At 39.4% G+C, this 27,377-nt stretch overlaps 1 protein-coding gene across 2 annotated transcripts in view; it reads left to right on the plus strand.

Annotated features, from left to right (window-relative positions):
* The window catches only part of adam12a (ADAM metallopeptidase domain 12a), an 82,810-nt gene that overhangs the window by 23,166 nt on the left and 32,267 nt on the right, over positions 1–27,377 (plus strand). For both annotated transcript variants that reach the window (XM_084937457.1, XM_084937458.1), the window contains exons 4-5: positions 20,842–20,920; positions 25,889–25,965. In XM_084937457.1, coding sequence (XP_084793583.1) covers positions 20,842–20,920; positions 25,889–25,965 — 156 coding nt within the window. The remainder of the gene's footprint in view (positions 1–20,841; positions 20,921–25,888; positions 25,966–27,377) is intronic.

Here is a 27,377-nt window from a genome sequence, read left to right on the forward strand (position 1 = left end):
AGAATGAAATAAGCTCCAGACTGCTACCTATTTGATTTAGATTACGCTTTTGGATGTATGCACATCAAATAAATTTTTATGTGGATCAAGTCACTGAAACATCCAGCAGGTATTGCTTGCAGAGGGATTCCATCTAAAAAAATATTAGCAGTGGTAAGACATTTTAAACATCCCCCGCTGCAGACAAATTAAAGTCCCTACAATACAGATGTTGAACATGATTTACATTTCCCACCTGTGAAAAATAATCTGTTTTTATGTGAAATGCATATTCAGCAGATGACTATCGCACTGCAAGCTTAAGTGATCGCACTATTTGCCCGGTGGGTGTACATCATTCCACATTTTCTGACTCTAAAAGCTCCAGTTGAACATCATGAAGCAACACATTGTTTCATTTACTGCAAAGAGGTTGGCTGTCGTCCTCTTGAGATGCCACTAGGCGTCCTAGACTCGTCTTCTTGGATCGGTTTTGTTAATAGGAGACAGTCAAAATGAGACTTGGTGTTGTCTTTGTTTCTTATTACTACAAGGTCAAAGACCTTAATTACAGGCTGTGGCGATACTCAGAGGGAAAGTAAACAGAATGCACAGCATATACTACTGTATATATTAGGGGTGCAACGATACTCGTATCGATATTGAACCGTTCGATACAGTGCTTTCGGTTCGGTACGCATATGTATCGAACAATACAAAATTTTTAATTTATTTTATCAACTTTCCTTCTGACGATGCTGTCTGTGTTGAGCGCTCAGTGGATCTGCGCTCGACAGTGCAGCCTAGGCAGAGTAGTCGAACGCAGATTCACTGAGCGCAGGGAAAGCTAGCAAGACAGAAGTTAAGCTCTCGTTGCAACATGCCAAATTGAACCTCCCCCACCCTCATTCAGATGTGGCGTTTGGAACTATTTTGGTTTTCATGTGACGTATGACCCTGAAGGTAAGCGCGTCATGGACAAAAGTAAAACAGTATGTTGGATGTGCCACGTAATGCTCAATTACATTGGTGGGAACTAGTGTGTTAGCGCAGTTAGCTTGTTAACGTGTTGTCCGTCCAGCCCCACGCACGGGGCGATCCGCGGTAGCTCGTTAACGGAGATTTGCCGTGTTGTGGCGTTAACGTTATTTCAGATTAACGCTGACAGCACTAGTGGGAACACAACGAATATGACTGCACATTTACGCCGCACATTTACGCCGACATCATCCTAGTGCAAAGACAAGTGGAAGCAGACAAAAACAACAAGCACGCATGCTACAAACTTTACCCGAGTCATTTAGACAGCCGTTAGCACATGATTCTCCTTATGGGGACCTGATATGTTTAATATGCTGCTGAGAGTATACCCCAGAAGAAGCGTATAGTATAGCTTTTATTTTGGAAAGAGCCATTTCTCTGTAATAAACTCTCTTTTCCAAAGATGAGTGATTTCTCGATCAGATAGATTAATGTTTTTATTACTTTGTTGTTTCAGCAACATTAAATTTAAAAACTGTACTTTTGAGTTACTTTTGAGTTGTACTTTTTGAGTTTTGAGTTAAAACTGTACTTTTGCCTCTACGTTTAATAAATGACAAATTAAAAAGGCATGAACATTTTTTTTTTGTATCGAAAAAATATCGAACCGTAACACCAAAGTATCGAACCGAACCGTGAATTTTGTGTATCGTTGCACCCCTAATATATATCTCATTACTATTGCATATACTCTCTGTTCTCATTTCCTTTGTCACTGTTTGAAGCATTCATTCAGATTCTTGCCTTTGCTGGGTGAGAGAGGCTTATGCACATTTAGTCTAGTTGTGACAGTTACTGAGCTTTGACCTCAGGGTATTGAACCACTTCTGGTCAAGCTGTTATAGCAGCTCTTGCTGCTTTGTGCCTTTGAATGTGAAGCCTCCAGGCATATCAAGATGAGTCCCAAGCTAAGCAGGCAGCATGCTCTCCATCCATATTTCCCTTTCTAAATGGACTGCAAGAGACTGAAAGAAAGCCTGGGGCTCATCAGCTGGGTGGAGAATGTTTTTGGTTGCTTACGCTTGAGGTTTCTCGCTGCTCATCATGGCTTATAGCCTTGAGCATAATGTGCTTGGAGGTTTGCTATTCATCTTCTGGAGTCTTTTGTGCTGTCAGACAAACAATCACAACGGAGCACACATCGATGCAGATCCACAATCCTAAAACTGGCCCTTTCCCTGGACAGAGGGCAGACAGGAAATGTTTCCTGGCTGCAAACTTCTTCTATCGCTCTGGTGCTTGGCAAAACAAAAGAGACAGAGTCCAGACACAGTTTGTCCTAGTTTGCGTATTGGACTTTAAGATGTTATTTGATTCCATGTCTTGGACTGGACCACTGCTGGCCTGTGACCTGTTGCTTCTCTCAGCGAAGACATTCTCATGTCTCACTGAAAACACGGTTAGGAATCGGCCTCTCCTGGGGAGCTGAACAAACAAAAGGCTAAAGACTCTGCATAAGTGTTATTGTTCTCGTCTAAGCCACACACAGATTGTTTAAGGAACATCAAAACCAAAGATGCTCATGTGTATCAAATCGTCGCTCTTGCTATAGAGCTAAGATTGAGACAAAGAGAGCATTAAATCTTTCTCCAGTATATACATGGAACGACATGGATTATTTTTTTTCTCATTATGATTTATACAAGACTAGAATGTGTGAAATAACGACTTCTTAACGATAATGTTTCTGAGTGCACCTTGCAGATACACTCTTTTTTTTTTCTCCATGACAGCTTTTTTTCTTAAAGGTGATTTTTCTTTTTTTTAATGATTGATGCAATATTTGGCAGTTTGTATTTCACTGCAGCACAGATGATTGGGTAACTACAGTCAGCACCTACACTGTATTGTTTTTTTATTCCCCCCTGTTAAAGGTTGAAAGAATAATCCTAAACTGTGCTGGCCTAAGTCTTTAATGCATCGCCCTGAATGATCATCTCAGGGATGAACAAGAAAATCTATTTTTAGCCAATGAAATCGGGCGACATCATCAGCGGCGATGACGATTCCAACGCCAGTGAACGGCGATGAATTTTCATCTGTGACTTGATTGACTTTAGATTTGATCTTTATGTGCATTTAAATTGCTGTCTGTCTGCTGAAGTGTTTTGTGTGCGTAACAAACTGTGCATTTGCTCAGGTGACGTTTGCATCGAATGTTTCCGCTTTTATTTGTGGTAAGTACACGGTTGCTGTGTTCAGTGTGAGAAAACACTATGGTGACACAATTTACGCACTACACAAGTAAGTTTGTAGCATGGTGTACTAAATGAAAAGGTATCTGAACTCATTTTTAAAAAATGTTGCCAGTATACAAATGTGAGAGGGCAGATTTGATCTAATTGTAAAAGACTGTGTCCCGCTAAGCCAACAACCAGTGATTGAAACCCAGTGATAACCAGTTTTCTTGAGCAGCACTTATACTGAAAACCTATTGAATTTCTCCCCATTGCTACCTGTGGTACAAAAGTGTGAAAAAGTAAGGTGGAATTTAATTTCATTAGGCGATACCTAAATACATCTTCCCTCCTGTTAATGCTGCATATGCTGCATAGATCAAGTAAATGTATTTTTTTGAAAGAATGCGTCTCATGTATAGACAGAAATATACATGAGCTTTCTTTTATCACTGAAACACACAAACACACTATAGTCTAAAATTCATTCAGAACCAGGAAACCTTTTTCTCAGCGAAGGATGCACTGAAGCTTAACTAGCCTTTGTACCTTTCTTGTTACCCTTGCGGCTGCAAGGCCATGATACACTGTGATTCATTAGTTTCAAAGACAAGCCTTGGAAATAGGCTCATCTTTTCCAGAGCCTGCACCTTTTAACTACTTCCTTCAAAATGGAATTTTTTGGAAGGAGCTTCCCTCTTTTGAATTACCTTCTCAGAAGCTCCAATTATTTTCAAGCTCAGAGCTGTAATTAATAACTTGGACTCAATGTTCCTAATTAATTAGAAAGTTACACTTGAAAGGTCTTAGAAAAGCTTGTTTCTTCTTTCAGAATGGGAAACAGAAAATGAAACGGGCTTTTGTTATGATTATTTCTGTATACGTGTGTTTTGGTGATCTTGAAACCTTTCATTCCGGTCTGTAAGCTCACTTCAAAGCTCAAGGTGCAACAAGAACTGGGACCATTCACCAAATGCAACCTCTCGAGTTTCTTTGTCACCTTTTTTTCTTACTAAAATGTACATGAGCTCTAAATAAAGGCTGATATTTGCTATGTTTTAAGATGTCATTTGTGTCTGATATACTGTAGTTTTCCCCCTGGAATTGGAATATTTGGAGTTTCAGTTATCAAGGTTCAACTCTACATGTAGACCGTTTAGCACTGTGATTTTTGAAATGTCAAAACAAAAATTCACAATAGCAAAGGACACTTTTCTAAGTTGTGAGTGACGTTTTCAGTCCTTTGCTCTAAACCTGGAGCATTTTTCCAGATAGACCACAGGGGTCTCAATGCTCCAGCTGGTAGATCTATTCCTTAGCCCCCCTCCTCTCACCATCAAGTACACAGCCAGCTGAAACCTTCTGAAAGTAGCAGTTTCTCTCTGGCGAACAAGCCGTCACTCCTCCTTAAAGAACTTATGGAAGCTCCTGCAAATAATAAAGATGCCTCTACTTTTAAATTCGGACCAATCTGGTTTGGTGTCTCTTGGTGATTGCAGATGATGGATGGGGAACATTTCTTAAAAATAAAAACTTGGTTTCTTTTAACTAGTCGCCATCCCGTACAAAGGAGCAAAGATTTTCTGAGTGCTGCTTGTGTGTAGTGCTCAGGGTTTTGGAAATAAATGAATTGTAAAATACGGGGCACTAGACAGCCCTGATCCTTTTTGTTTCCTGTGTTTTGTATGACTCTTTTGCAGCTAATCCATGAATTGAAAGTCTTAACAATAACCCGTTCGATTTTACCTGTAAATGCCAGCCTGTCATTCCAAACAGACTCCAGTGCATCTTTCAGGATAAGATTAAATAAAAATGAATGAACAAAAGGGGATTGTTAAATATAGACTAGGCCACATGTTTTATTTTCACACCTATATGCAATTGTATTCTAACATTTAAGAAAGTATAATGTAATTTTCAGCACATCTCAGGTGTCTTCTACTTTCAGTTCTCCATCCATCTTGTGAATATGTGATGAAAAATCACTTCCCCTGAGTATCAGCTTAATCAAATTTCAGCCCTGTTTAACAGCACCATAGCTTCATCAGATATATTAGCATATATTAGTTTTTACGTCTTGCATTATTGAACAGCATAGTTACATTTTTGTTTTGATTAATTTATTAAAGTACAGCGTTTGAGCAATAAATTATTTGGTGATTAAACTCGGATAAAGCTATATAGCAGATTGGACTCCAACAATGATAAGAAGTAGGACAGGACCCCCTAGAGTTTAGATGCTGGCGGTGGCGGAGATGAAGCAGGTGGAGGCATGACTCTCCAGCTGATCAGGATATGAAGGGGGCCACACGAATCAAAGTCTGGAAGGCAGAACAGAGGTTGAATAGGTTGCAGAAGACGGGCAAGTAAATGACTTGGCCAGAGTGATCGCGGCAGAATTGAGTTTGACAGTATGGGAAAGTGGAAGCAATGTAAAGATTAGATCAGCCTGAACACTCAGGAATGTGAGAGAACCAGTGAATGCAAATCTTTCTTACTGAACTTGCACATAAGCTTCATGTCACAACTGTACTGAAGGCTTAAATGGCACCAATAGGTAATATGACAATTAAGATGATCTCTCTGTAAAGGTAAAAACCCGGCAATAATCTAGGACTATTACCACTTTTTAGACACAAATGATGTTGTATTATCACTTTATATTAATGTTGCAGATGGGCAGGATGTTATTATTTTATTTACAGTTGGCTAATATGGCTATTGGGCAACTCTTAACATTTAGACAGATGCCCAGGTTAACATGGTTAGCATTTAAGATCATTTCATACTTAAATGGTGTTGAAAATGGAAGATTTACTGACACCTATTGTTAATGTGTCCAGGTCTAGTTTAGTTCATATATTTTCTGAAGAACATATATTTAAAAAATAAGATGCAAAATATCCAGTGACCTAACCTCCTCAGGTGAGATAACAAGGACGTTAATGAGGCTACGTGTTAAAAAGATGACACTATATAAATAGAGTACAGATCACACTTTGCTCTTGGAAATTTTAATTCCATGCCTACAATAATGCCTATTTTTTACACTTAATACATTGAAATTACTCATGTGACATCATGTGCACATTGCATGGATGTTGGATGTGATACAACTATGGTTCTTAGGGGGAAAATGTATTTTTCACCCTTGTATTCCCTCGACTATCCAAGTACTAGTTGGCAGTGGTTCCTGGAGGTTTCTGGGTGTTGCTGGATGAAACTAAATGTAAAGAAGCTCCTGCACCAAAAACCTGATTGCTTTAATTTCTAGCAGATTTTTCAGAGTTGCCTGTAGTTTTTCATATTTGTCTGCAAGTAGTTGCTAATACTAGCCCGGCAATAGTAAAACTTATATAAGCGCAATCATTTTTCCTGCGACTGTTATCATCCTTAAGTAGCCACTTACAACTTATTGGGGAATCCTAATTTTTCCCTCGTGACCGGTGGTCTCTAGGTCTGTCTGACTGGGCTCTTTATTCACTTGATCATACATTGTCACCATGACTGTCACACGTTGAAAATGTTTAGTTAATGCCACATTGGTAGTGTTTGCAAATGTGTAAGATGCAGTCATGTGAATCTTAACAGCCAGAAATCATTAGAAATATCTTTGATTACAGAATTCGCAATATGCAAAAAATAGAGTATTATTAGAGCACAATTGGAGACTAAGGATTTTTTTTTAGTACAAAAGTTAGCTTTAGTCTTACTTTTCCAGGTTTCTTCATCTATGCATCTATCTTTTTTTGTTTGTTTTCTTCTCTTGGCCTCTAATTATCTGTTTTTCTTTCTACCTCTGCTTCACAGCTTTTCCCTTTCACCTACTTAAGCAAACAGTCTTCATAAATTCTAGTGAAATCTAATTTTCTCAAGGCTCAGGGGTGCCAAAGAGAACAAACAAAAGCAGCCAAAGTTTTTGACCTTTGTGGCTGTTGACCATGAAGATATGCAACCCGAGAGTCATAGTCCTGGCTTCCATCCTCCTCCTGACAGACAAACAGATTTGCTGGTTTTACAGTGTGAGTTAATGTCAGCTGGGTGGGAATGCTCCCTGTATTTCCTTACTTCATCCTCCATCCTGTTCTCTCCGTTCTCACAGTCCAATGACCTTCCTTTGACCAGTCTTGCTTGTGTATGGGGTCACTGGCTGAGCGAAGATGCCACGTGTGGTCATCAGTCAGACGGTTGGATTTTGGCCGTCTCCTTTAGCTGATCCAGGGTTTTTTTCCACCCCCTTCTGCTGCCTTGCACATGTTTAGACAGAGCAGTGTCCTTGTGAAAAATGAATGCTGAATGAAAAGCAAAAACAGCATTTGTTCCAGTTGACTAGCAGTGAAAAATACCAGCAGCAGTTTCTCTTCCTTGCCCTACAAGGTAGCGTGTCTATTGAGAAACTTTAGTCTACACAAGTAGCGGTGGGAAACCTGTGTAGGAGTTAGAGCTCAGATAGCTCTTTTATCACTAAATTTAGCTTAGTGATAAAAGGAAACGGTGCAAAGAAAGTCAAGGACATGGAGCAAATAGCAAACCCCTCTCTACACGTCATGCAAAAAGCAGATGCTTTTGGCTTCACATCCCACTCGTCATTAACAGTATGACTCCAGGTTGTTGTGTTGGACACACAGGGAGTTAAAGAAAACATAGGGAGGATGTGTGAATGAAATGGAGATCTCTGGTGTTCTTGCTTTGCCAGATAGGTTGTGAAGGCAATTCCCCCTCGTCTTTTGTACCAGCCTTCCTGTCTCTCTGATAACTCCCTGTTGGCGTATGGGACACGATAGGGTCTCCTTTGGTTGGCCCCTGTACTCCTCCTCACTCACTCTCACCCAATCCCTCAAGCACTGAGAAGTGAGCTGCCAACAACAATAGGAGCTGCTAGGGTTTGATAAAGAGGCTGTGGACTGCTTTGGGGTGCAGGGACCCAATGAAATCAAAGCTGGACTCCATGACACAGTTTCCTTCAAATCATCATCAGCGTTTCTGAGAAAAGGGGTCAAAGGCAGGTTGTAAATTCATATAGGGTTAAGCAGGAAACTACACTTGCTGACTAATGACGGGAAATATCATCGAGGACACTGAGAGAACATCCTTTATATTTTTCCCTTTTGCAGTTAAGCAACAGTCAGCAAGTTAAAACAATGGATTTGGAGAAATGAATGCGAAAGGTAACATCATGCAAACTTCACACAAGACCAAGTTAAATTAATTAATAAATTATGAAACATTTAAAAAAAAAATCATTTTAGTGTCTCAATCATGACCTCACAGTTTCTATGAGTCTGACTGGCCCTGCTCCTGTGATTGATTTTCCTCCAAATGTGCTTAAAATGTAATAAATGAGTGTTTTATGTGGTGGCAGATCTGGTATACTTTCCCTTTCTTTGTGCCTAATGGGTCATTGATGTTGTAAAAATGAATGAATCCATGCTGTGTGCTTCATCTGAAAGCTCTGCTCCGTGATGGGATGTTTGCAGACAGTGTCTTAGAGCCAATTATGTTCCACTTCCTGCATGCGTCACCTGAAATACAGGAGTATTATTCCCCCAATGATAAATGGACCATTGATGATTTAGTAAGGCGTTATTGGAAAATCAGTAACCAACCTTACAAACGGGGTAAAATGATTTTGAGACACAAAGTCTTTTATCAGTATTCGCTGCAGAAAACAACTTTTTCTTTTTTTCTGCACCAACTGTGTGACTTTGCAGAAGGAAGCGTCCATCTGCCTGTGACAAGAGACTGACAGCATGACAGGATGTACAACATTAATGGTGCTGACCCTCAGATAAGCTGTAATGTTAGCTATCTGCACACTTCCTTTGGTTTGTGTATGGAAAGAAAACGTGAAACTTCTGGCAGCAAGATTTGAAGATTTTCTTTAGTAATGACCACTGGCGTCATTGCTGCTGAGTTTTCTAAATGTGTAATAGGTACTATGAGCCCTACAAGGCAAGCGCTGTCTCCAAAACTGAACAATTCACACCAAAACAACCTTGATGGATAAATAGCACCACAAGCCAGAGGGAAAATACTTTGATAAATAATTTGATTTTGATGCGAACTGTCCATTTAAAGATAAATGAATACTTTGCTGTACGTAAGATCGCTTAATAAAATGGACATAAAATAAGACCACACCTTTTCGCAAAGATTGCTGATAATTCAGTTGCTTATTCGCTCTTCTAACTTTAATCTTGTAGCTTTAATCTTGCAAAGGACCCCAGGGTCACAGTGTATAAGCAAACCCACTTTAATACATCACTTTTTCTAGACAGAGTGAAGACATCTCTCTCACTGACAGATATCAGAGGGGTGAAAAACAGGATGGGAGGGAGAGTACATTTGTATTCAGGTCTTAATTGTTTGATTTCCCTTAAGGGAATGTACGTAAGAGGAGAAAGGCACGAAAAGTATGTGGTTGTACAAGTACCGACAGGCTTAATTAAATGAAATGCTCCTATTTTCTGTGTGCATTTACCTTGTGAAAAGAATGATAGGCTTGATTGTTTGAAGTTCCCTCGTCGCTCATTAGTCAAAGCACAAGGTTGCAGTGAATATAGATGCATGAGCTTTGTGCCTTGGGCCAGTTCCCTGCAAAACATTGGAAATGATGGGAATGCTCAAAGCCAGTCTGTTTGTTTGACCCATCCCGAAAACGACTTTGCATTCACCTCTCCACGGTATCTCCTCTTATTCTTGGTCTTCACCCACATAATAATCAGAAGAAAAAGCCAAGTAATAAATGATGTAGACAACAGACAAAAGTCTGTTTCACAGTTAATTGTTTTGGAACTGCACATAAAGCCTTTTGTTTACACTTGAATATATTCACAGAAGGGAATATAAATTAAATGGCATCCATCTCCATCTGTTAGCTTTTATCATTTCCTGGTTTTGCAAAACAGAAAAGGACATGGATTGCAAAATCTCTAAGGGGGTGTTTCACTCAAAAAAAGAAAAGAAAAAGATTTTACAACTTTTTTGATTTTCTTGCTCATTTTTCTAGTCCAAATTTTGCAATATCAGTCTCTTACATAGTTGTTTCCGATTTAACACGAAACAGCTAATCTTAAATTTTGTTTGTGGTGCACACAATATTGTGGAAAACACATTTTCTAGCAGCTTTGTCCTTTTTTAATTTTGTATAACCTGTAGATCTAATTGAAAAGAACCATTTTGGGAACTGTTCCTGTGGTAAAATGTAGTTCCAGTGAATGCAGCTGGCTGTAATTTGCTGTTATTGGCTCCTTTTTGACAATTTTGTTTCAGAGGAGTTTTTAGGAAAACCATTAAAGTTCTATAATTCATTCATGATTTTTCCAATGCAGGATGCTCTGCATAAGTAGTTTTTAGAAATCGGGCAGAAAGTGTTGTGGTTTGCTGATAGTGTTGAAAGAAAAGAATGTGTTGCATGATCTATAAGCCATGAGCCTGCTGTGTGTGGAACACGAGTGCAATCTGCAGCTATGCCTGGATGTGAAATGACACACTCGCGCGCACACATGGACGCATGCACACAAATTACCACATACATGTGCATAAATCATGCTGAGCTACCAACACATACAGTCATTGCTGCACACAAACAGGGACACGCTCTTTCCATCTCTCCCACACCCCCGCATGCAGACACATAACGGGAGCTCGTCCTAGGGGAGAAGGAGCGGCAGAGCAGAGGCCCCGTCTCTGCTACAGAGGAACAGAAGCCCTGGGGGCAGATGGGAGTAGAAAGCAGGATGAAGGATCTCCTCTCCACTGATCCACAGCAACAAAGGCAATTGGAGAGGCTGCTGCTTAGGCACCTGACATAATTGGTTTCAGATAACAATGTCACTGGCCCATGCCAAAGAAAAGAAAAATAAAAGACTATTTTTATTTGTTTTCCTGCAGTTTCCCTTTGATTGTTATCACTCATTTAACTGCAGTCATGAGGAATACAAAAGATTCATATATCTTTTCGACCCGAAGTGCAACATTTAGTCTTTTTTACCGCACCAATCAGTTGCCTTTAATTAGTCACATGTGATTACTTTTCCGTAGCCCTCTGGGATCAGCAGTATCATGAGGAATAAAATGACTATTTATGTCTTTTTGGGAGAAATAAGAGAGGCTTGCCTCGTTGGAACTCATGACTGAGCGGGTGATTTTAATATTCCGGGTGGCTGTTGTCATAGATACCATTTGTTCCATTTGGCGCGTGCATGAAGGCTTTTGGGTGACAGAGACCGTGGCATAAGCAAAACAAATGAGAGCCAGATGTGTCTTGACGTTACATGTCAACAAGTGACAAATGATGAAGAGACAAAAGAGAGAACGGATGCATAAAAACAACAGACTACATCTGAATCAAAGTCGAACCTTTCTCCTAGTTATCCTGCTTGAGACTGTTTGTAATTGAATTTTACAGCACACCTATGTGAAGACGCAGGACTGTGCAACTGGGAGGAAATTAAACGTATATTTTTTATGCATTTCAGACAGGAATATTGAGGTATATGCCACTTAACACTCAATCTTGGAGCCCATCAGCTATGGTCTGATGACTTAGCCTCTGGGGGGCAATGGCCAAGCGCCTTCATTATTGCCATCGGATTTCTAGAAAATGTATAACTGATATCCAGGCCAAGACTATCTGTCCTGTACTGTGCTACAGTCATTGTATTTACTTATTAAAAAAAACAAAACTGATAGCCAGACAATAGAGATGGCTTTGGAATTGCATTTGGACTATTTTACCGTATAAGGCCAAAGCCTGCCTTAATGTGAGTGGTCAGTACTGCTCAAAATACAAACAGAAGCCGAGAGGTTTCTGGCACCCAGAAATCGTTCCCCTCTGCTGCTTAGCCTGCAAATTTTAATACAGATATCTTTTTAATACATATTACTTCCCATTGAACCACGGCTTAGTGAAAACAGTAAATACACAGAGCTGCTGCATCAGTGTTTTCTGAATCTGAACAGGATGCAAATGTAGCATTGTACAGCCAATAGAAAACACGTCTTCCTACCTACAAGTAGAGCCTGACTCATAACTATTAACTATTAAATGAAACTTTGTGCATGTGTGAAACACTCTTCAGCCATGTTATGAGTGTTGATGTTGCATAGTATGTCCATGCTGACAAATGTTAGGAAAATCTGTTTATGTTTCGTGTGTCTGAAAGGGAAAAAAATAAAGCTCGGCCTATATATGAGATGGTTAAAATGCCAAATATTGGTATCGGTTTGTAAAATTTAGTACTGGTCAGTTGTAATGGTTTACACACATGCTTGGCAAGCAAAAGGTCACATGTTCAATTCCAGTTTGGCACAAATCTCCTTTAGGATTGTTCTAAATCAAAGATGCGGAGCTAATCGCTGTAGTTTTCCTGTAACAATAGAGCAGCTAAAAGTAACTTTTACAGTTAAAGTAAACTTGATTTGATTGGGCCATTTTTTTAAATACAGGTCAGTGAACCTTTTGGTTTGTGTCTCATTCTGTTCTAAAACTGAAAATGTTCAAAGGATTTTCTGCAATTATTTTCCTTATTAGTTTTAGTCTGGATCATTATCTTCACACTTTATCAAAGATACGTGTTACATTTCTGCCCTAATTCCAATTATCTCATCTATTGTTGGGGTGGTATTCATCATTCCCTCTCTTTAATTGGGATCCTGTGGAATAATCCATCACGCAGACATTGCTCAGAAATGACACTTTATTGATTTCACGGGGCGTGCCTGGACTTAACCACATCAATCTCCACGTGACAGTCACTGCAATAATTGCATGCCACTGCTGCTAATGGCTCTTCTGTTTGACCATCTTGCTGACCAATTAACCACCCCTGGATGCTACACAGGTGTAAAGAATAATAATGAGGCTCTTATGATGTAGTGAAGCTGGGATGAAGGCCAAAGAGACCTGCTTGGTGTAGAAATGAATAAGATAAGCATTCTTATTGTACCCGGAGGGCAACTGGCCTTCTTGACACAATCATTTTTTGGTTCTTACCCTGTCGCGTTTGCTGCTGGAGCATTGGTCTTGAGGCCAGGAGCAGCACTGTGCAGCATCTTAGCTTGCTACTGAACACGGCAGGCTATATAAACACAGCTAATACCAGCCGTGTTGATTTCTTTTTTCTGTTTTTCCGCTTCCTCCCCCTTTCTTAAGCCGTAATCATTGGCTGGCATGCTCAAGTGGTTCTCTTCATGACATGCTTCATGAAGGTTAGGAGTTGTATTGAGTACAGGGCAAGTAGGGGGAATTCATGCTTCTCTGCTCTACTTGGCACCAGCCTGCAACACCGCCTGATGTCAGACACATCACAGCCAGAAAGACTGGCCCTCTTCCCTTGTTCATGGAAAAAGAAAATCTAACACTGAGACAAGGTTTTTTTGGTGGTGTTGAGGGAGTTGCACTGTAGTTTTTCATGCACACAATCCCACTTTCCCTTGACTTTTTCCAAGTGAAACTGGGTTCTTGCCATTTGCCACATAAAAGCAGTGGGACATTATAACTCCCACAATCCCTCACAAGTCTTTCAGTTGAAATGTAATGTACTAATTGGAGGTCCCAGATTAAGTTTTACGAGAAATGTTTCTCTTTGATGGCGATTTCATTTGCTCTAAATGTTTATCTTTACATCTGTTCTAAATAACTTTCCGTTAGAGACTTTGTTTTCCAAGAGCTTCAGAGCAACTTGCCCTTCTGTGGCCTAAAACCTCACTTCTCATCTATCATAGTAAATTCCAGGATTTGATTTCTCCAGAAGTCTCTTATTAGGTTGTCTGAGTTTAATGAGTTTAATGAGACATATCGGAGACTGTGACTGGGAAATTCAGCTTGTGGTGCCAACGTCGTAGTCTTCTCAAGTCAGTTGAGAGTATTGAATTCATGTAACACAAAAAGGGAAGTTACTCTACTCTTTCCTTGTCCTTGCTTAATTATACTGGCTGCTTTAACTAAATGGAGAAGAGAAAGAGCGTTTGTCATCCCTGACTGAAAACGAGACTGTTTTGTATTTTGCCAAAGGGAACGCTATGATCCGCACAACTTGAGCAAACTTTTCCCATATTTCTTAATTCAAAAAAACGGTTTTCCAGGAAAACCTTCCTTTCTCACAAGAACAATTCTCACTCTCAACTTTTGTTGTTTCTCCAAGATTTTATCAAAAGTCTCCAAACAGTTTGAACTCTTCTCTCCACAGTATTTTGCTGTATTTTTTTTTTTTAACAGCCTGTGCATGACTTGAGCTCAGCTCTCGATTTGCCTGTATGCTTTGACATTTAGTTGTTGCCATAATCACATCACAAGTTTTCAGTACAAGTCTACAGTTGTGTGTCATAATCAATAAAAAAACTGGCGCTTCATTAGCATATAAAAGCTCCGAAATGTTTTCTCCAGCATGACTTCTAAGCAGAATGTTTGACATTTAGGACCTTTCTTTTGAGGTCAGCTTTCACCCACAAATGAGACTCCCTCTTCCTGTTGATTGATTAGGCTCTGGCACTGATTCATCAAGTCTGTTTCAATTAATGTACCTCACATACCTCCCCATTTTAGACCCCTGGCATGCGAGCAGAAGAAACCCTGATGAAGAAGGCCGCATGCAACAAAAATGCGGAATTTATTGGTACATCACTGTTGGTCAGCAAGCCTCGTGTTTTCTCAGTTACATTTCCAACCAGGAATGTGTTTGAAAGGTTAGTCCTCTATTTAAAAATTCCCTTTATATAAGACTTTGTGTATATCCTGACAGAAGAGGCTGACAACGCCGAACAGAGATACAACATAGAAAAAATATATATAATTTAATGCAGAAAGAACAGGAGTGACATTTAGTTGCTGGCATTCTGGATTAGTGTGAAGCGACTTCATTGTCTTTCTGTCTGCAGTGTCAAAACTACTGACAAGCAAATCCAACTCTATCCTCACCTAATGCATTTTCTTTCAGAAAGTTATATGGATGCAGCATGACAAGGTAAAAACATGACAGCTGTAATTATGTGTACCTGTCGAACAGATGCAGAGAAGTTAACAAACACATCTCTGGTTTGAATGTTTTGAAAACAAGTCGATGCCGCAGTAGCACAAAGTCTGTGATATTTTGCCTCGCACTGTGTCCCATTTTGAAGTCGCTGAGCCTTTGTGGTTGTCTGGTTCTCAGGCTGCCTGCATTTTCAGACTGATTCTGTAGCTTTAATAGCCAGAACATGAAAACTTGTTAACTCATAGCGCCTCTCCCTCATTGCTGACTCCCTGTCACTCAGGCAGAGCCCTGCTGGAAGCCCGTCCTCTGGGTAATGCATTTTAAATGGGAGGGCGTGACCCTCCTCTCTCTCCATTTGCCTATGCCTCATTAACTTTGCGCTGATTGATAAACAGTGAGCTGCTGCTGCAGCCACGCGGGGCGAGTGGCTCAGACACTTAATGCAGTTGGGTGGTGGTTCATTGCTTGGCATGGATTAGATGCACCCATAAGTATTGTCAGCTGGGTGACATGCAGCGGAAGGCTTTTTGCACTTTGAAGACTCATCGTTGTAAAACCCATTAAAGATCTTTCTTATGTGCTCTTCTACTTTTAGTACTTTATTATGTTCTAGTCTCTTTACTACAAAACCTTGTTATGTTCATACAGTGTTTATGCTTTTCTTGTATTTCTCCAGTTTTTGATTAAAAATCCCCACTTTACACTTTCTATGTCAGTAATGAGGGACAAAAATTCACAGTCCTACTTTTAGCACTTGGGCATATTACGCTGATATCTTCCGAAGTTACACCCATTTAAAAACAGAATTTTCCCACTTCACTTTGCTCCACTGCATCATGTATGCTTTATATTCCTGCTGCTAGCACCATTTTAAAAAATTACTCCACTGATATTGCAGTAATATTTCATCCGTGTTCTTCATTACAACCAATACTAGATTTTTCCAACTTATTTTAGGGAGTAAGAAAATTCTGCTGTTGATATATCAGGTGACATTTTTTGTGTTGAGCCAGTGTGCTACTAGTACAAGTCCAAAGTCCAAGTAGATGATGAGGGTTTCATCAGGAACAGCATGTGGAATAAAATCGTAGCTAAATTAAACACGCTGATCATAAGATAATGAGATTTCTCTACCAGATCGGTTGGGCTCAGGTTAACAATGACTGCCTTTGGTGCTGTTGGCCAACAGGTCGCCAGTGGAAACTGTGCTACTATTGGCTGCGGACAAAGGAAGAGGAGGATGCTATGGCAACCTTAAAGAGAGCAGCCGAAAGTAGAATCTAATATGCAGAGAGATCTGGCAACATATCATCCCCATGCTGGCTCCTGGTCAAGTCACACATCCTTCTTCTCACTTAGAAATCCCTCAATTCCCTGGCCCGTCAGTACCTGTTCGACCTCCTTTAACCTGGCATTCAAATCTAAGTTATTGTAACTACTACTTTTTTTTATTAAGAAGAAGAAAACATTTCCATATCTCCATATAGGTCTTCCAACTAAAAGTCAAAGCTTAAAAACATCACTAAGATCAACAGTTTGATTAGGATTCTTGGAGTCAATTTGTAATTATCCAAGATGCTAAACTCAGACTGATACTGTTGTTAGTAGACAGACCCTCCCCTTTAGCGAATCTGTGTGTGCACTGTAGCTTGTATCTGCTTCCACTTAATATTATGATATATAACATCTTCTTTCATTTCAATGTTGATGATTTGTAACAATTATCTTGCCATATTTCCTATAGCTTCTACTAGGCAGTCTTGCAGACATTAAAGGTTAGGTTACTAAGCAATTTAGATCATTTCATCTCATGCTCTGGGTGTTAGTTTCATGATGAGCTTTGCATTAATAAACAGATTTGTTCTGTTGTCAAAAATAGCTACTACCAGTTTAAGAAACATAACAAAACAGAAGTCTTTTCTGTTTTTCATGGTCTGGAAAAAGCAACTAGGTTTCCCCATGTTTCTCATTTGCTGCAACTTCTTCAAAAGCATTCTGCAGCAAGACTGCAAAAGCATATGAGGACATCATAGTTGTGGCATAGCTATATTGTCTTCCTGTCCATTTTAGAATCCAGTTTAAGATATTACTGATTGTTTTTCATGCTCATAATGGATAGGCCCCAGTTTATATCATCAGTCTTATTCATTTACATTCATCTCTTAGGTCTCTCAGACCCACTGGTACACATCTCTTACGTGTCCCAAGGGCACCCCTCAGACAACAAGGCGACAGAGCCTTTGTGGTCACTGCTCCATCTTTGTGGAATCAGTTTCTCTGCTTTTAAGCCTAGGCTCAAAACCCACCTTCATTCTCTGATTCTCTGGCATTTCAGCCTATTAATCTCACATTTACTGTTGCATCTACTCCCAACCGGTCGCGGCAGATGGTTGCCCCTCCCTGAGCCTGGTTCTGCCGGAGGTTTCTTCCTGTTTAAAGGGAGTTTTCCCTTCACACTGTTGCCAAAGTGCTTGCTTATAGGGGGTCATATGATTGTTGGGTTTTTCTTTGTATGTATTATTATAGGGTCTACCTTACAATATAAAGTACCTTGAGGCGAGTGTTGTTGAGATTTGGCGCTGTATAAATAAAATTTAATTGAAAAAAAGTAATATATATATATATATATATATATATATATATATATATATATATATGTGTGTGTGTGTGTGTGTGTGTGTGTGTGTGTGTGTGTGTGTAAAAAGCTGTGTTTAAATGTTTAAATGTTCTTTGTAAAAAGATTCACCAGCTTGAACATTAAAGTCTTTCTTTATTGGCAAATATGGGCCAATAATAGCTGTCAGCTGATATTATAGTTTGGACACTAATGAAAAGCAGATCCTGTCCAGTAATTTATCTGTAACCAATCTCAGACCACACTGTATATTTCTTTCTTTTTTCTTTTCTTTTCTTTTCTTTTCTTTTCTTTTTTCTTTTTTGTTGATGTTGATGTATTGTTGCATGAAACCGATGTGAGCTGAAACTTGCTTGTCTTTATTTGGAGATATTAATTGGATTCCCTCTGTGTTTAAATGGAATTGTGAGCAGCTTCTGTTTTAAAAATGATCCTCACTGTTGCGGTCAAGGATGCTCCGAACTCCGAGACAGTCAAATGAGTATAAATCAAGGGCTACAGTACTTCAAAAGTGAATGACTATTCTCTTTGTTAAGCAGTCTGGTAAGCTTAGGTCCTAACTTTTCTGTTACTTACACTCTGCAGTGAGTGAACCCTTAAAGGATTTCTCCTGTGATTCTCCTGTGTTAGGAAGGCACTAATTCCCTTGCGCTTATTCATCGAAAGCCACAAGAATGTAACATATGGATGACACATGGAGGTCTGCAACATGTTTTTTCATGCCAACACTCAAGCGGCGAGGCAAATGCATACACGCATTCACCACATCATATTGTCTGTTGTGGGCAGATGTTGAACTCGTGTGTTCAACTGAGTGCATAGACCTAATTAAGACTGTAGAAACACATCATTTTATTTGGCTCTCTCCTCTTTAGCCTCGCTTTGATCTAGTGATTATTACCAGTTCATTGGCTCTGTAGAGGACTGGAGGGTGGGGAAGCATTGTGTCTCATGCTGACAGCTCCCAAACAAAATAACCCCCCTACTCGGGTTGTTACAGCTGAAACTCCCAGCTGGGTTGTCAGTGGTGAGGTCAGTAAGAGGATCCAGCTGCCTGCTGAGGTTTGTTCCTCTGCTGTGGATTAGCACCAGCCAACCATCTGCTAATGTCCTGGAGAGTAATACAGCACATGTGCTCACTGTATGTACAGTACATGGACACTCTCATGTTTGTTTGCACAAATACTGAGCACAAATACAGATATGTTCTCATCAACACAGGAGGGGTTGCACACAGTTTTTTTGGCTCATTGATTTCTTTCTGCATGTGATCCACAGCACCCCAGCTGAGTATCCTTTCCTCCACCAGAGAAAAGCCTAGTGCTCAGGAACCTCTCTAGGTGGGGTGAGAAAGGCAGCCAACATCATAATAAGGCTGTGATGGTATTTTCTTTGTCTTGCGGTAAGAGGAGAGCACAACCCAGAGGTTATCTGGTGTACTCATGCCATAATCTCACCCTGTTGGCTCATAAAGGCCACAGGAGGCTCTTTAGGATTGTGGGTTTTTGTTTCAAGAGAAGTTGGACTTAAACTTTGATTCTACTAGTAGCTACTAGGAGCAGCACAAAGCATCTAAAATCAAAATGCTGCATTTTAGTGTGTTTTAAAAGTGTATAGGTTTGACAAAACATAGCCATTAATGTCTCCACAAAATCTGACATCTTAGGTGTGTAAAACAAACATGTTAATCACTATACCACAGAGCCATTAATGCTAAAAAATAACCATAGACTTAAAGATGACCAATGTGAAAGTGCCTTAAACGTGCATCCTTTCTGTTATCCAGTAGGGGGCTCTGGCTTTTAAAAAGAAGTCAAACTGCGTAGAAGTCTATGAGAAATTCTCACTTAATCTATAATCTCAATAAATTGTTTATGGTCCCAATCACCAGATTTAAGTCTTATATGATAAAATATGATGCGCATATTTGAAATTATAACAAGCGTATCATTATAACTAGTGATATGCTAATTGCTTATTGGCTGTCCTAATGGTGATTAGGACCAAAATTCTCAAGTTAGGCTTAAAAATATGACTTCACCAACTCATGTGTGATGTCTATGTGATTCTGCCAGGAGCTATAACTTGACTGAAAAACATAAATGAAATGTAAACTGAGTTTGCTACCAGCCATGTAGCCTTATTGTTGACAGAGATACTGTAAGTAGATGCTTTGTCAAAATTAGAGGAAAGAAGGTGGCAGGTTCCTCATTTCCACACTATTGCAATTTCTTCTCTGTTTCCAGTGAATAACAATCAAATTCCATCCTGTATTTTCTACCCGTCTTTGTGTCAAATAGACAATCCTTATAAAATATTAAGTGGGTTGGTAACAGCTTTTCTTTTATGATAAAAATCCTCCAAAAGGCAAAATGTCTTGATAATAGCAAAACATGCAGGACTCACTTACACTGAAGCATTAAACTAGCATGACTGTTGGGTCATAGGTTATTTTTGGTTTTAATTTATAGGTTAAAAATAAATGAACTGTGATGGTAGACTGAGTTTTACAAGTATCTCGATACACCTCTTCATTTTATTGAATCTGTATTTTTATTCTCAGTGCTGACTTATACTTTTTGCTCATTTTTTATTAAGTGTGGTTATACCTATATGGTTCCTTCATTTAAAGCACAGTGTTATTTATTCCCAGTCGTTCAAAAAAGAAAAACAAATCAACTCATGACTTGCTGTTGTCTGCAATGTGTAAACTAATTATTGTTCCATTTGTTTCACATGGAATGAGTTATTGATTGATATTGAATGCGTCTTCATGGTGTTGGGAAAGTGAATTAATAGAAAACGTCACTTCGGCCTCTTTTGAATGTGTTTTTTTTCCCCTTCATGCCTTCTGCTCGAATCAATTTATGCTATCCTAAAGCAGTTTAAAGTTTTAAATCAGACTGTTTATCTTCCATGCCAGTCTGGCTGTGGTTGAATGGCTTAAGACATTGTGATTGATTTTTTTTTTTTTTTGGATGAAGCCCCCAAGGGTCAGTGCTGAATGTTTGTTGTCTTTGTTTATCCTTTCTAGGGGGCTCTTTGCAAGTAACTATACAGAAACCCATTACCTGGAAGATGGCAGCGCTGTCACAGGCGTTCACAACTTCACGGTATGTTTCTTTTTATTTTCTGGGTTTGTGGGTGACAAAACAAAGTGATTGAATTTCGAACATTGTTACATTTTCTTCTATGTTACCTGCCCAGCAGCTCATATGAATGTTGACCTTTTGTGAAACTCTTCCTCTGGATAGACTCTGCTTCGCTGTGCTAATATTAGGGTCTGTGAGAAAGTAAAGGAAACTTTGATATAGCAGTTAGAACTGCTTTTAAAACCACCTGGAATTGTGCAGTTGTGCGCACATAGAGGACAATCCAGGTGAGTGGGGCCATTTTCAGCCGACAGATTCATATTTGATGAAATGAGAAGGCAGATAGAGGTCAGAAAATGCACTCTGTTTTAGGCAACAGCTCAGATTTTTCTTTTTTTTAAATGGATTGGATCAAAACAAATCCTAAAGAATTGTTTGTTATGAAGGACTCTAAGAAAGATTGAATTGGTGATCATCTAGGTGCAATCTGAAAGCCACAGTGACCATGAAATATTAAGCACCTATCAAGCATTCATGAGGTTCCCACTTTGAAAATTAAGAATATATAGATATGAAAATATATCTCTAAAGTATAACAAATCACTTGTAAATGTTAACCATGAAGAAATCAATTTAGACATAAAGGGATTACATAGAGAAAAGCAAAGCTTCTGGTTGGTTGCATGATGCTCCCGTATGAGGAACACACTGTCTGCCAGTTCAAATTTAAACTTTACTTCAGCTGTGACTAAAATATTTTGACCGTTAGATACACAGTGTGTCTAGTGATCACCAGACAGAACGTTTTTCTTTGTCAGTGCAACTTTACTTCCTCTCACTTGGCTGTGTTGACTATGTGTGGTTTGATTGTATTATTTGAACGTGCATGTGATGTGAAAAACAGCACAACAAATAACATTCAGGACTACATGCGAAACAGCAGAGCAAAGCATGAATTTGTCTGCACTGACACAGACAAATGTTTTCTTACATGAGCATATGGCCGGACAATCTGTCAAACAGCTTTGCTACAACTGAGGTAAACACTCACCAGCCACTTTATCACATACACCTTGCTAGTACAGCCTTGGGCCTCCTTTTGTCTGCTTAATTCTTAATCTGCAGAGTCAATAAGATGCTGGAAACATTCCTCAGAGATTTTGGTCCATATTGACACGATAGGATCACAAAGTTGCTGCAGATTTGTTGGCCGTGATGCAAGTCTGCTGTTCCACCACATCCCAAAGGTGCTCAGTTGAATTGAGATCTGATGTTCATGGAGGTCATTTGAATGCAAGCAACTCATTTTCATATTCAAGAAATGATTTTCGAGATGGAGCTTTGTGACATGGTGTGTTATCAGAAGTTAGGTACGCTGTAGTCATGGTCAGCAACAATGGTTATGGTCAACAAAGGATCCCAAAGGGTTCCAAGAAAATATCCCCCACACTATTACACACCATCATCGGCCCGAATTGTTGATATCAGGAAGGTTGGGTCCATGCTTTCATGTTGTTTTACACCAAATTCTGAATGTTGCGGCAGAAATTGAGGCTTGTCAGACAAGACAATCTTTTTCCAGTCTCCTTTTGTCCGGTGTTTTGTAAAATTGTAGCCTCAGTTTCTTGTTCTTAGCAGACATGCATGGTACCCAGTACTGCTGTAGCCCATCTGCTTCACAGTTCAACATGTTATGCAGCAGATTGTCTTGACCATGTCTAGATACCTAAGTGCAATGAGCTCCTTCTATGTGGCTGGATGATTAGACATTTGTATTAACGAGCAGTTGAACAAGTCTGCCTAATAAAGTGGCCAGTCAGTATTAAAAACAGAAAATAAATGTTTCTTCATACCCGACACAAAAGGCATGATTGGGAACATATTCTTGGCACAAATGAAACCTCATAGAATTGAAGTACCTTCTTTGTTCTTGGCTTCAGTGCTGTAATAAATATTGTTCATATTCATTAAGCTCAAATAGGTTTTCTCCAGCAACATTTGTTCTGCTTTTAAATGCTCAAATTTTCTATGGATCCATAAATACTCTAAAATATTACAAATGGATGTAAAGAAAATATTCATCTTTTGAAAAGGTTTTTTTTTTTTTGAGGTTCAGAAAAAGAAAGGCTATTATAGCACAGAGTAATGAATGAGTTTGATGCTGCTGAACCATGAGGAGCAGTTTCAATCCCTATGAAATAAAACTGCCACCAGCTTGCTTGATTTCAGGGATTTGATTATCAGCAGTTTGGAAAGCAATTTAACGTTGCATTTTCATTTCGATAACAATAAACGGTCTGTGAGGTCTGTGTGTAAAAGGCCTAGCAGACTTATAGCTGAAATGCACAAAAAGATGAGATTATTATATTCGGTAACGTCCAACCCACACAGCAAAATGATTTTCCACTCGAGACCAGAGTTGGGTCATCCCTGGCAGGACTTGGCCAGCTCATCAGAATTGCTGCCATTCCAGAGCACAGAGACAATGAAGGAGTTGTAGTGGAGTGTGAGATACAGAGTCCGCAGCTGTGGGTGGATAAATAGCTTCCCATTTTCCATAGCTATCCATTAATTATAAAAGCTGCATAATGTTTATGTAGACAGAAAGAGTAACAATGATCATAACAATAAAAATGACACAAAGAAAATAAAGAATAAATAAAGTTTTGTGTGACTACAGCCGATATACAAATAAAAATTTGGGAGAATGGATGAAGCCAGACGCAGAAATGTGGCATTTTGCCTCATGTTTGCATTTCTTTTGTGGAGACTTTTGTGGAGTCTGCAGTAGTTGATTAAAAGTGCGGACACTTCTGACCTCCATCCCTTCTCTCATTCCTCGCTCATGACCACAGCCAGTTCTTCATGGGAGGATCTTTTTACTGGAAACAACCAGATCATTCGAGACTGATCTGTAGTTAATTTATTTGTCCTGCCGGCAGGGAGGAGACTGATATAGTGATCTGGGCAAGGGATCTTGTGGGTTCAGTTCTGTGTCAAAGGCAAGGTACTGCTGGGAGTGACTTGAGTATGAGTCAGCTCTCCCACCATCGTTCCCATTATCTGTTTTACACAGTCTCCCTTTCTCACTAAATCTAAGTCCACGTACAATCCAATAAATACATAGCATGTAACAAAAGCCATCTACTGGGAATATGAATGATTTCCATGGTTATTAAAGCAGTAACAGAATAATAAGATTGTGGTTATAATAAACAATGTAATGTTCACACCCAGGATTTCCACCCACAATAATCTGGATTCTGGTTATTAATCCTCTGTATTTCAAATATGAATGCATAAGCACTTTCCTGTCTTCCTGCAGAAACCTTAGGAACAAAAAGTCTATTCATATCCTTTATATCAATGCATCATAGTCATGATCTCATCAAAGAAACATGAGGTGCGAGCATTAACTGAGTGTACTAAATCCAGCCCTACTCCTCTCTGCTAAACTATAATTTCATATTTCATGTAATGTGCTTTCCTGTCCCTGCACCTTTTTGCCCGACTATAATGGATTGCTTTCTTTTCTGTCCAGTCCACCATCAGAAAGTGTCCGCATAAAAGCTTTCAAGGTTTTGGTCCACTTCACTTGTGAAATACGCTGCACAAAAGTACTGAACCACCTACGCTTTACACCTACAGGAGCTGCTCTGCCATGGAAACCAATGCCATGAAGCTCCCAGTGGACAGTTTTTGTGTTGCACTGCAGTTGATAGTGAAATATCTAGAAACAAAAGAAATCTCCTGAGCCGACTTGCTGCACCAGTGGCATCCTAGTAGAGTGCCATACTTGTGAAGAATGACCCGTTCTTTCGCAAGTGTTTCCAAGAGCATGCTAGCTAGGTGCTTGATTTTACACACCTGTGGCCATGGGGACTGAAAACACCTGAATTCAAAGATTGAGAGTTATCCAGATAGTGTTTCACATCTTTATTGTCTTTTTAATACTTTGGAGGCAGCAGAACAACTCGTCAACTGGCATATAACATGCCAGAAAAGAAATTACCTCCACCCAATAGACATTGAACAACATTAATATTCATGAGATGCTTCCTTGCAACTCAGTGTTTATAAGCCCAGTGAAAAACAATGCTTAAACCTAATAATTCATGGTGATTTTGTCACTGCGTCTAACCCCTCTTAAAGAGTTAGTTGCATATGAAATATTCATGAATGTAGTTAAAGGGATTGAGTGCATTTTACATGTGTCAACCAAAATTAAGGTGATAGTAAGACTGAAAGATGCTATTTGGTAAGCCCTTTTCCTCTAGCTATTCGGAGAAGTGTGATATTAATTGGATTATCATAACAGAATTACTGCTAAAAGTGCTGGGATTCAGTATTAAGCAAGGATTGCCTTTAATGCCAGAAACCCACTGAGACACTTGGCATGCAAATTCAGCTGCCTATAGAGAGTAACCACCTCGAAGAAGGCCAGACATCCAAATTTACTGCCTGAACTCTATATTTAGAGGCAGTCAAAGTGGGGTGGAAAACTCACATTTCCTTGTTTTCCAGAACAGGGTGGCAGAAGGACCTCACCTGAGCGAGGCTGTCTAGCTGTAGCAGAAGGCCTGTTTTCACTCTAAACCAGACACTTCCTCCACACCCTCTAGGCCTTGTTCAATAAACACAGGCTTAATTCACTTTCTTTACTCCCTGCTGCAGCTTGACAGGTGGTCCGTGAAAGTGGGTACCTGGGAATACGGCAGAAAGCAAAGCTTGTGCTGGGAAATGTGGAACTCAGATTTCAACCATCATTAGCCTGTGGTGATGAGCAGGAATGGCTTTTGCTAAGCTGGCAAAATACTATTCCCTTATAGTTAATTTACTCGTATTTCACAGTTACAGTGTAACACCTGGGGCTGATTGGGGTGAACTCTGCTTAAAACCCGACGCCTGTTTTGTTTCACACGCTGCTGCTCTATTCCTTCTGTGTTGAGTTTAAAATCCTATTGTTTTGTTTGTTTTGTGCTCCCTCAGGCAAACTGCTACTACCATGGTAAGGTGGAGGGTCATGACAATTCGGATGTGAGCCTCAGCACTTGCGCTGGGATTAAGTAAGTGTGCCAGGCGCTAGTTTGTTTCCCATTTTTTGACATGACACCACTGGTGTAAAAGCTTAGTGATACATTCAACAAGCTAACCCTGATCTCTCTGCTTTGGCACCTGGAAAAGTTTATACTGTAGTGCCAGGTGTCGCTAGAACAGTACATAGTGTAGATTTAAAGTCACTTAAAATATGCATAAAATGCAATATGCAAATATGCAAAATTGCTTATCATAATATAATGTTCTATACACAGTTTGATTGCTTTGATTTGTTTTTGTTTTTTTGTTCTCCACATTGCCAAAAATTCCTCAGTAGCAGTTTTCTATTACATCTGAGTAATAAAGTGGTAATAGTAGGGTAACAAACAGCGTAGTTTAGCGTAATAGCTTGGTAACAACTTGATAAGCTGCTAGAAATAAGAAGGTAATGTCTGTGAGTTTGAATTTTCACATAGTTATAAAATTGTAATAACCTCATAATAATAAGGTAATATCGGTTGATGTTTTAGTATACAGTATTTGGGTAGCATTACTATATTATGATGTTTAAATTAATCCTGCCTTAGCTTCCAAGCATTCTGCTTTGCTTAAAAGCAAATATGTAAATATTATGTTTAATGCTCTGGATTATTAAATGGAAACCTCAGCATATTTTATATCTGGATGACAGTAGATAACATGGTAGGAAAGAAAGAAATATTTAAAACGTCCAATACACAAAAATAAGACGTCATCCATGTTCTCCCGCTCATCCAATTCAGTGTTGAGGGGGGCGGGGCTGCATTTGCACCGATTGACCTCTAACCATCCAAAGATCCAGCCTCTCCTGCAGCAAGTAGCACCAAGCCGACAACTTGTATACTGACAAATTTGAAGTTTTGAAGGAAGAACAATGGTAAAGCAAGCATGATGTAATTGACAGTTCTTTGAGTATTGTCTTATTTAAAAAGATGCACTATTATATTTTGTGTATAGAGTAAAATAATTAATTCATCTTTTTCCTATTATGCCCAAAATGACATATTGGAACACGTTATTAATGTCTGTCATTAGAAATAAACCACTACTAAATTCACTTGGGGTGGATAGCTATATTCTGAGTACACCACACCTCTAACCCCCTCAACTAAACTGTTGAAGCTGGAGTGGTACATTTTGGGCGAATACTCTTAATAACATTGGCCAAGTTTTAAACAAGCTCCCAGTTTAGCTGCACACATCAGCTTCCAGGTAAAATTTGGGCTGTGCACAAGTTTTTGTCTGTGCAAAGAGGACAGTTACAACCAATAGTTATGATGCATTAATGGCTTTACTCCAAGTTTTAATGGTTTAGATGATGGCTAATTTGTTGGTTTGTTTAAAACCTCTCCGGCTGCTTAATTTGTGTTAGTAAATACTGAATTTTCTGCAAACCATGCAA

This window comes from Perissodus microlepis, chromosome 8 (genome assembly GCF_051167445.1).
Source record: "Perissodus microlepis isolate ML-2025 ecotype Zambia chromosome 8, ASM5116744v1, whole genome shotgun sequence".
NCBI lineage: Eukaryota > Metazoa > Chordata > Actinopteri > Cichliformes > Cichlidae > Perissodus > Perissodus microlepis.